At 46.6% G+C, this 11,393-nt stretch overlaps 1 protein-coding gene across 1 annotated transcript; it reads right to left on the reverse strand.

Moving 5' to 3' along the window:
• Window positions 1-4,821: 4,821 nt before the first annotated feature.
• AHSA1 (activator of HSP90 ATPase activity 1) lies at window positions 4,822-11,061 on the reverse strand. Its single transcript, XM_059819484.1, has 9 exons — window positions 10,961-11,061; window positions 10,394-10,584; window positions 10,131-10,213; window positions 9,352-9,469; window positions 7,592-7,680; window positions 7,125-7,259; window positions 6,256-6,357; window positions 5,669-5,720; window positions 4,822-5,223 (listed from the first exon to the last, which is right to left on the reverse strand). Exons 1-9 carry the CDS (start codon window positions 11,038-11,040, stop codon window positions 5,051-5,053), a joined length of 1,023 nt encoding a protein of 340 aa, XP_059675467.1. The 5' UTR covers window positions 11,041-11,061; the 3' UTR covers window positions 4,822-5,050.
• Between the last annotated feature and the right edge of the window lie 332 nt (window positions 11,062-11,393).

Genomic DNA, 11,393 nt, shown 5'->3' on the forward strand with positions numbered 1-11,393 from the left:
TCCTCTGCTCTGCTTTCACTGATGCCGTGCAGAGGGATGCCAAAATCACGCTGGGGTAGCCCTGCCCAATGTGTCCGCAGGACAGGATTTACTCCCTCCGTCTCCACAGAGGATGGATCCACACGTTTGCAGGGGGGAACGGAATGTCTCACCCTCCTTCCCTGCCACGCAGCAGCCAGCTGCCCCATGGAAATGCCTGAGAGGAGCCCAGCTGGTGGGGCCCGGCCGCTGCTTTGTTCCAGGTCCTTACAAGCATGTCAGCTATTCTTCTCTCACTACATGGGAGCCCGGCAGTAGGGATCACAGCACCGTGCAGCTTGACTGTCACACACGGGCCCCAGGCCACAGCAGAGCCCATCCGCCAGCCAGCATCCCCCACCACACCAGCCCCTGCCAGCCCTGACCCCGGCTGGGCTTGTCTGTGCTGTGGGAGCTGAGCGGCAGCCAGCAGAGCCGCCATCAGGTTTCTGAAGTGCCAGGAGAAAGCCCCCCCCAGGGCATCACCGCCTTCGCACAGGGGGTTGTATGGCAGAAAATGGATTTAGACAGGGCCTCGAGAAACTGCATAGCCCCTCCATGGGGACGTGGGCAAATCACTTCTCACCAATGGGTCCTGCTCTTTCCTGGGCTTCAAGCTCTCCAGTGATGGAGAGTCCACAGTAACCCTCAGCTGTACTGTTCTTGCAGGGAGAAATATTCTCCTAGCAGCCAATCTGAATCCTTCCTGCTTTGAGCCCACTGCATCTTATCTGCAGTAGTCACAGAGAGCATATTATTGCCTTATTTGCTCCTACCTCTCATGTGTTTTGGAATTTTGTCATTGCGCTCCCTATTTCCCTCCTTTTCCACCATCTTCTCTTCTCTAGACTAAACAAATGCAATTCTTTCAGGCGTTCCTTAGAAGATGTACTTGTAGACCTCTGGTGGGTCTCTGCCCACCACTGGGCTTGCTCCAAGTAATTCACATCTTTCTTGAAGCATGGAGCCCAAAACTGAAGCCACAGGGTCTTATCTGGGGCTTTTTTAATGCTATATGGAAAGATTTCTTCACAAGACCTACAAACTCCAGCCTGCCCAGGCAGCTTTTGTTCTCTTCCATGAGGTTTTACATTTATGTTCATTTGAAAATTCACCATAACTTGCCCAGCTTAAACATCTTTTACAGATGTGCTGCCAAGCCTGTTGCTTCCCCTCTTGTATACGTTACTGGTGGTTTCTGCCTCAGTGTAAAACTTTGCAATTCAGTGAGGTCAAATACACTTTTTTTTTTCCTCCTGGATCACTATTCTACTTGGTCAAGATCATTTTCAAGCCTAAACTTGTCTTCTAAGAGTTTTATAGCACCAGTGGTGATGTAAATTATTTTGGACTTTTATCAATTATATTATCGTCTATACTGAAACATACTGAATTCATTACAGCTCTATTAGGCCCTCCCTTATTTACTAATAAAAATATCATATAAAGCATTACCTGAAGTCTTAATAAAGCCCAGATATTCTGCCAAAGAAAGGCATTAGGCTGACTCAATATGAGTTGTGCTTGATGCAGCCGTGATATAGATGTGCTGGCCATTACATTTTACCTGATTAGCTGGATATTTACAGGTTACTGACTGCATTTTTCTGTATTTTTTCATGAATTGATGTTACAGACGGATCTAATTCCCTTGGCCCTCACCTCTCTCTCCTCCTTCTTCCCTCTCCCCAGCCCCGTTCCTCATCAATTTTTTTTTTTTTTAATATTTTGTTTAAGTTCTTCCCATTTTGCCATTGAAGTAGGGTTGGGATAATGTTTCAAAGCAGTTTTAATAGTTACTTAGGCTAGGGGCTTTCAGTCTCTTTTTGACTTGTGGCCTGATTTTCCCACAGAAGTTTCACATACGTAAATGATCAAAACACATGAGAAAGGGCCAAGTGAGTCATAACACAGGTCCACCTAAATCAGCATCCAGTCTCTGACAGCAATCAACAGCAGGTGACTAGGAAGGGTGAAGAGAAGGACAAGCATGCGTCACTATTTTGCCGAAGTACTTTCCTTGTTGCCAACAGCTGGTGGCCAAGAGGCTTCTTAAGCCAGATGTGATGGTCATTCTGTTTAATAGCCCTTGGTTGGTTTATTCTTCCACAGCTTTTTCCACTCCCATGCTCAATCCATGTAAACTTTTAGTGTTACCGTATCACCAGCTGCAAGAAATTCCAGAATTCACTGAATGTGTTCAGAGACTGCTTTGGTTGGCACCCCATATTCTGTTGTTTGACGGTTGCTCCTTACTCATCTTCTCCATGTGCCTCGTAAGTGCATAGCCAGTTAGTGTCCACCTCTGACCTCTCATCACTATGAAAAATTCACTGTTTACTTCTGTCTCTGTTTTCTGTTTTTTTTAACCTTTGTTTTCTTTAATTCACAAGACTTTTGTCTTACCCTGTGTCAGTTCAGATTTTCGAAGAGCCTTGGGCAGGAGCAGACTGGACCTTGCTTTTCTTCCTCATCTTATATAGCCCTCCCTCCCCCAAATAGCTGAAGGACTGCAAACTGTGTCTGGCTCTCCTGACACTTCCAAGTAAAGCAAAGGTCTGGGGTTTCTCACCAGCATCTGTATAGCTGCACCAGTTGTCAGCTGTAGCTGAAGGAGTGGGCCTCTGTGCTGAGAGCAGGCGGATGTAGCGCAGGGACCGTCGCTGGCCTGCAGCAACTTAAGGTTCAGATCACCTTCACCAAGTGAACGGCTGAAGTGGTGTAAGGCATTACCACCGCTGTGCCCGGTTAGAGTTAGCGTATCCTGACACGCTCTGTGCCTCAGGCTAAGCTTAAGCTCGCAGCCTGGCCTTTTAGCACAAGCTTTCCTTCGCCCGTGGGTTAGGTCAATAGATTCAGTTGTGAATAGCAGCCAAGGCACGGCTACATGGCTACACAACCTGTTCTGCTGCTGTGGGGATGGCAATTTCCAGCCCGAGGGAGGGAGCCAGCTGGGGCAGCATCAGCATAACACAGGGCAGTCAGTTTTGCTGGAAGACGAGCCCTCAAACAGCCTCCAAGCAAAGCCCTGAGTTCGTGAGCCCCATGAATGCGGGTTGGTGGCTGAGGCCAAAGCATGTCCTATTAGGGTAGCAGCAGGATGCCCGAACTAAACCCTGTTTGTGATGAAAGGAAAGCAATTAAAATTCCACTTCAGCTGCCTTCCTGTCCCACTTCCTAACCTTCCAGCGGCAGGTGATTAGCAGGGCCTGCCTTCTGCTGCCCTCACTCAGCTGTGCCCGCGGAGCCATGCTGCAGGCGAGCACTGCTGCCGCAGCGCGGCCAGCTGCTGGCACGGCTGCCAAAGCACAGCAAGGACACAGTGATTCAGCTGTCCAGTTTGTCTCAAGTTAGCTTAGAGTGAGCTAATTTTTTCAGTTTCCAAATCATTTTGCTCTTCTTTTACCAAAGCTCTTGCCTTGGCTGTGAACACACAGCTAGCCCTGCTGTTTAAGGTTTCCCATGTTTCTGTCCAGGATTTCCCAAACAGAAAACAAACGTGCATGCTGCACAATGACATTAGTGTGCTTACATCATGTTACACTCCCACACCCTACCAGATGTGTACAGTAGTTCATCTGTGCATAAGAATCCTGGCAAAATACCTGCGGCGCCTTTCCCAGCCAGACAGTGCTTTAAGGAAGACAACCCTGCGGGACATAGGGAAGCCCTACCATACCTACAGGTGCCCCATCTTCATACAACTTCCTTTGCAGTCACAGGTCAGCACAAGGATAAGTATACAATATAGAGCTTAGTTTTGTACCACACTCTTAATGTCCACACACACTTTGCCGTGAATAATCACTTTGGAATAGTGAGTGGAAAAGGCTAGAAATGCTCTCCATAGTTTAAAAGGCAACTCAAAAAATTACTTTTGTTTTTTTTTAAACAGGCTGTACAGTTTTTTTCCTGTCTCCTCTACTGAAGGGGATGGCTACAACAAGCCATTCAGATTTTTAAAAAAAGTTTTAAATCCCCAAAACAGTAATTCAAATCCAGTAATATTACTTCTAGGTTACTAGAGGTGCTCTGCAGAAACAATGCAAGAAAAACTCATGCCTCAAAGGAAAACCCAGCACTTCAGTCACCTTTGAGGTTAAGCAGATTGACACTTCTGACCAGAACTAGATTTCCCCTCTATCCTATAAACAAGTTTATTGCTATGGAAGACATCTCTGGGAACTAACTGTATTAGCAGGAGAGAATAAGCAAGAGGTTTTGCCTTCCTCACCAGTTGAACCAACAGCTGAAGTGGGGTCAGCCAAAAGTACCACACCTTGCTTATTTTACAGGAATAAATCCCACCCCCATTGAGAGTCTAGAGTTAGCTTTGGCCTGCAGCCCTTGGAGGTAGCTGACCCTGGGCCCCACAACCTGCTAGAACCGTTTCGTAGATGGGAGTTTCCCTAGCAGTAGTCTGCTGATTGTCTTGGACATTGGGTGACTAAATAATGGCATTCTTGTAGAGCAGGCTAGTGTAAGACAGGATTGTGTTGAGGATGGGGATGTGTAAGGGAGGAGAAGAATAACTTGAACAAGATCTTAAGATTCCTTCAGAAATCAGAAGGGTTTGAAACTTTTACTAGCAGCAGATCAAAAGGAGAGATAAAATGAGCAGCTGCTCAAACTAGAAACTGCATCAAGCTCATGCTTTCTACTCCCCCCAGAAGTAAGGAGTAAGTCACATTGGGATCAGCACTCTTCAATCAGTGTTTTTCCAGACAGATCTCTCCCTCAGCCTATTGACTGACCCTTTGAACTCAAGCCAATCTGAGCAAACAAGTTCCACGGTGTTTTTTTTAAGTTAGGTTTATTTAGCAATAGAAGTATGTACATGTAAGAGAATCCCCTGCAGCACGAGACATGCACAAAGCAGTGAGGGACTGAAAGTGGTGCTGCTCAATGGCCTTCCTCATCACCTGTCATCCCACTTTACTTGGCAGCAGGGCCAAGATTAGAAAGGGACAGGTGAGAAATTTATCAGTCCACGCGGCAGAGTCTTCAGGCAGAGCCTTCCCAGCAACCAGTATTAAAACAGGCGGGCACCATAGCCAAATGTCTGTTTAATGCCCTCGAAGTAGTAGCGCTGCCAGCCTTGCTTTGTTCTTTCCTCTTCACTGGCAGGAATGCCCTTGCCTTCCAAGCACACCTCCGTCTCGCCACCTTTGTCAGTGAAGTTCAAGGTAATTGTTGCAAAGTGCCCTAGAGGAACCAAAGTAAGTCTGTCAGCAGTGTGTAGTATAGCATATGCTGCCCCAAGGAGCTGCTCTGCTCCTCCTCTCACATGATGCCACTTAAAAGACTCCTCAGGATCCTTCCCAGAGGATCTATTTATGACAGCTGCAGGCCTTCCTCAGAAACAGAGGGAAGAGAGGGCTCCCTCTTCATGGGGTTCAAAGCAGCTGCAGCCACAACAGATGAGCAAGCTGCTACTTCATCGTTCCTAACACCTGGCCTCTGCCCTAAGCAGTAGCTCATGATTCTGACCTGATCATGTGGGATATGAAGCTGGGATAAGGCTGGTGCAGCTCCCAGAACACCGTGTGCTCCCCAATCACGAGCCAGAGTGCAGTGTGGCAAATGGGGCTGGAATTCTTCAAACAGAGGCAAGGGCTGTAATACCATAGTCCATTTTTGGACTACTTACCAGCTGGCCAAGATTTAAATCTCCATTTCATAACAAGTTGCTTCTCAGGGACCTTGAAAAGAAAGACTGAGTAATAATTTTTTGCAAATCCTGCGGTCTAACAGAAAACAACTAGAACTGTGTTGAACAGTTGCCTTAGAGACCCCTTGAGAAACACACACACACAGAGGGGAAGAGATTTTAAGTGTCCTTTTCTTTCCACTCCTCTTCTAGGAAGGTAGGCCATAGTGCAGCCCCAAACACTGAGACAGTGTCCCTATCCAGAAGACTTCAGTGACAGGAGGACTAAAGAGGAAAAGGGTCAGTTACTATCCTTAACACCCCTCCAACCCTTAATAACTAAGTAAAATCACACAAAGACAGGGCAGATACATGACTGGAAACCAGGTACTCCTCCCCAGACTGAAGTCACATACATTAATCCGTACTATGAGGAATGCTTCAATAGCCACAGCGATTATAGGTAACTATTGGGCACCAGGTAGAACTCCACAATTAGCTAACTGAAGCATTGTTACAGAATTGATACCTCAAAGATAAAAAGGCTACCCCTGAAACAAGATACACCTGCACTAGTCAGTACTTACTAGGTCAACAAACTCTCCTGTGACACTGCCATCCAGCAACTGAAACTTGCCTCCTTTATCAGCCTCCAAGGCTGCTTGTGCATGGGTGAAAGCTTGGACCATCTGAAACGAATTCAGGGGGAGACCTGTATTACTTGACATTATCTGCTTGCAGACTTGTTGCCTAATGCCTCCCACCCAGCTACAAAAGTTCTGGAAAAGGAGGTTAAGTCAACAGTGCAAGGTCTTCAACAAGAAAAGACAAAAACACTGCCCTGGCCAGAAAAGCAAGGTTACAGCCACTACAGCAGCATTCTGCCTGCCAAGGGAAAAGAACCCCTAGTTTTCATAGTCTATGAAGTGTTCTATAAGCCACACTTTGATTTACTCTGTTGATTCTTTAATGACACCTAGTTCTAAGAAAAGGTCATAGTTTTGCTTGTTCTTTTCTTTTTTTTTTTAAAGGAGGAACAATATGTTTAAATAATGATACAATGCTGCTCTCTCTTCTTAAACTATATAATACTGTGCAGAAGAGGGGAAGCTATTCCCTAAGTACACTTTAATACGACCTAACCTGAAAAGGAAAAAACAAAACAAACCCAAAAAGCACACAACTGTAAATCCCAAGAGATCTGACCACATGCAGTAAGGGATACACCTACAGATAGCTGCCAACAGCAGTCTGGAACTGGCTTCTGGCTGGCATTAATCCTCTCGTATTAACTGTGTGAAAAGATGCACACACGAGCTTTAAGCAACTGTTCTACAGACCAGCCTTCTTATTCCATTCTCAGGGATTGTGAGTGTCCTACTGAATGCCTTAAAAAGCTTCTTAGGAACAACCTCCTATGTGCAAAAAACAATTCTTAGAACAAGCCTGGCATTACCTCCTGAGTAACAAATACCCGGTAGAGCTCCTCAGGAGATGTTAAGAAGGTGTCCTTCAAGCTGATCTTACATGTAGGGATCTTGACTCCTATGGATTTGGACTGCGATGCAGCAGTACTGCTGCTAGCGGCTGTCTAACAAAATAACAAACACAAGAAATACACACATACTTTTTCACAAAAAACTCAACAAGCGGTTCACATATCCAAGAGAAAAAACAAAGGCCTTTGGTAAAGATGTAATTAGGTACAACCATATTTGAGTGTAAAAAGCAGATTTATTGCTCTGCTTTAATTAAGAAATCTCATGTGCTGCAAGTCGAAACAGTCAGGCCTACACCACAGATTGCCAGTTCCTGAATACAGATATCCTATGAACAGCATAGGTTGCTCCTGTAAGCCCCGGAATCTAATACCGTGTACCTTTCTTCACAGATCCAAAAGCATGTTTGCATGGTTTTATTTACCTTGCGGTCTTCTGCTTTAGGAGCCACCTGAGGTGTTGTTTCCATATGTTCGCCATTCACTGTGGGCAAAATCATGCCCTGGGTGAATTCTGGAACGACAGGAATATGCCCATGAAACTAACAAAAGATCAAGTAAACCTTTTAACTGTTCTTTGAAATACACAATCAAAAAGGGCTTCCTGGTTTCTCCCCTGCTCTTGCTAGCACCTACGACTTGAAACATTTTTTAAAAAAAGTAGAGAGACCTCTTCTTACAAGCAATTAATTTTTCTTGCCCTCACTACTCTCCATTGAAGGCCATATCAGAACCTGCCTACACTAACAGTTAGGAACTTACCTCCTTTTCCTAGCCTAGACACTGTCTTCCACATGTTGCCCTCATATTAAATGTTAGCCTTACACTTATGTAGCTTTTTTTCCTCTCTCACTCTTCAATATAAATAGCAATTACATCTCAAATATTTTTATCTTGCTGGTCTAGACAAACCAAACCAAGCTTTTACATTTATTTTCAGACTGGCTCTCCATTTCTCACATCATTGCAGTACAGAATAAGGTTACTTTTAACTCCATCTTCAATTTATCTTTTTTTGACACTGGATGCCATGGCTACACACAGAAACCCAGGGGAGGTCTCACCAGTGCCCTGTCCAACAGCACTAGCACAACTCCACCAAAAGCTTCAGCCTCTTTCAGCATCACGTTTGCTTTTTCTCCAGCTCTATCACTTCTGCCTTTACCAATTATAAAACAGTTTCCTCTACCTCCTTCCTCTTCATCTGTTCAAACTGGCAAAATGCCATTATATAGCAGAATTTCATTATATGTGTATAATCTTGTACCTTGCAACACTTTGTTCCCACCTATTCTTATTTATTCCAGCCCACAAGTTCATACAGTTCTTCCCGAATAACATTCTCATCTTCCACTGGGTGACCACATCCCCCACCCAGAACACTAAAACGCCTAAAAAAAACCCAAGGGTACAGAAATTTGATCCTGGAAAACCAGCAATCAGTGGTCGTTTGCACTCAGCAAAACTTGAATATCTAGCACATGTAGTGTAATATAGGTAAATGCATATAAAAAGCAACTGTAGCTTTCACAGCATGTACTAGAGAGCAAAGCCAAATTCAACCAATGCACACTGATTTAACTCCAACTGCAGGAATCAGATTTATCTTCTAAAAAAAATAATTTTGATCCAGATGCTGAGACAGCTCATTCAATGATACCAACAAAGCCTGCAGAGCAATTTCCAGTTGTCAGTTATTCTCAAATCCAAATAACACTAGATGCCTTTACTAGTGTGGCAAAAGAGAAAAAACAACAAACTAGGGAGAAGATACCACCCTCCAAGGGAGTAAGCAAACTAAAGGCCAGATTGTGCCACGTGCAGGAACTGATAATCTGTGTCACTAGGGTAGCAAACACGTTTTACTGGCTTTATTTTTTCTATAGCTGAGCTTCAGCGTGTGAAGGACATTCTCAGTTTTAAAACATAAATAAAAAAATGCTGTGGTTTTGGTGATAACCCAATAAGAAAATCTTTCTGGGCTGTGCTGCAGTGTCTAGAGGCAAAAGCGCTTCTTGCCAAATGCTAACCATTTTCAAGACACAAAAAAGTTACTGTTGTTGCTCTGAAACCTTCCTGTTGAGATGGGGTGAGGAACTAATATTCACTCCTCTCGTTACCCCCATCCCTTCTTTAGCATTAGCCCATATGGGTTCCCTAACACTTCTCCCTCTCAGTTACATACCTGTTTTGAGAGTGCTGATATAAGTTTTCATTGCATCTCTAATTTTTTTTGCACCCTCTTGCTTCATCAGGGTCTTCAAGTTAGTGTCAGGTTCATCTTTAGCAAGGCTGACAAGGATCTAAACAAGGACAAGTGCTGATTAACAAAGCCATACTTGCACAGTCCTTTCAATTCAACATCACAGACTTTAGCTAAACTTTCACAAGCAGCAGTACAGTTTTATTAATCTTTCACTTCATCTCTCTCAGCCTACAGTAATGTATGCATGCACCTAAATACCTTCACATCCTATAGAGCCCTTATATCTAGGGGACAGGAATTAATTTCATAAAGATACATGATGGCGAGGGACTCTTTATCAGGGAGTGTAGAGACAGGATGAGGGGTAAAGGCTTTAAGCTGAAAGAGGGTAGATTTAGATTAGATATAAGGAAGAAATTCTTTACTGTGAGGGCGGTGAGACACTGGGACAGGTTGCCCAGAGAAGTTGTGGACACCCCCTCCCTGAAAGTGTTCAAGGCAAGGTTGGACATGGCTTTGAGCAACCTGATCTACTGGAAAGTGTCCCCGCCCATAGCAAGGGGGTTGAACTAGATGATCTTTAAGGTCCCTTCCAACCCAAATCATTCTATGATTCTACTAACTTAAGCAGTCTCTAACACTAAAAAAGTTCTACATAAATGTTCTAAAAAAGGTAACGTGGAAGGAAATATTAATGCTGTGAGGATTCCTATTAGAACAGCCATAAGCCAGCAGTATTAGCCTTTAGCTGTGCTTACCTCAACTTCATCGATGTCATTTTCATCTGAGAGATTAGGAATCTCCACATAACCTTTGTATTTCACTCCTGTCTTTGAGGTGCCTGCAATTACAATTATGTTGTTCAGATGAACATTTCTTACTCCATTTGGTGTAAAAGCAAACTTGTATTGTCTCACAATACAATACTTCCCCTTATTATTTCCCAAATGAGATAAGTATTCCTATCCTTAATCTTATACTTGAATCTGGCCTTGAAACAGGAGGGGATGACATCACTCACCAGTCCATGCCAGCTTGATAGCCCACTCATAGAAGAAGATAAGCTTCCCTTTGCGGTTGTTAATGGAGGCCTCTCCATCCAGTTTGCTCACTTCTGTCACCTCACAAGCCCCTTCCTCACTCTCCACCCTGACAGGCAGGAGGAGATTTTTCAGCCGCTCTGTGGACCAGTTGGAAGCATCCCGCTCCGTCCTGCGAGAAAAGCGGGCGGTGTGAGAATCTGGGACGGGCCACACCACCAGCACACGCTGGGACTATCTAGCCTTCGCCCGGCCCTTCCCTCCCTGCCCCGCTCCGACACACACACAGGGCACCCGCACAAGCATTCCCCGGGCACCCCCACCACACCGGCTCGGGCACCCCCACGCACACATAGAGGCGGGGACCTCCCCGGGGCATCAGCCCGGACACCCCCACCTCAGCACCAACACGCACGTAGGGGAGGGAGGGAAGAGCCCCTCCGCGGGACACCGGCCAGGCAGCCTCCCTCCACCGAGGAGCACCGGGGCCTCCCGCGGGGCCGCCCGGGGGGGGTCTCGGCGCCGCCCGGCTGGGCCGCCCCGCTCACCAGTGCCAGTTGTTGACGTTGGTGGCGTCCGCCCGCTGCTCGACGATCCAGCGCGGGTCTCCCTCCCCCCACTTGGCCATCGGGACCGCCGCCGCCTCCGCACCGACCGCCCGTGGAAACTGCTAGAACCGCCGGCCGCCGCGCCACCTCCCGGCTTCCGTCACCGGCACGGTCCCTTCCGGCGCCCTTCCCCCGCCTCGCGCGCGGCCTGGCTCCTTGGTTCCGCCGCGCCGCCTCCAGCTGGCGCTCCCGCCCCGTCCCCGCCGGTCGGCAGCTCCCGGAGCCGGCCTCTCTTCGCCTCGTCTCGCAGCCGTCCCGAATCCAGCTGCCGGCAGCCCAGCCCTCAGCAACCCGCCCGGACACCGCACCGCCGCGCGCGGCCCGCTGGGAGTTGCAGTCCGGCCCCTGTGGCAGCGCGGCGCGCGGGGCACGC

Source organism: Gavia stellata, chromosome 7, assembly GCF_030936135.1.
Source record: "Gavia stellata isolate bGavSte3 chromosome 7, bGavSte3.hap2, whole genome shotgun sequence".
NCBI lineage: Eukaryota > Metazoa > Chordata > Aves > Gaviiformes > Gaviidae > Gavia > Gavia stellata.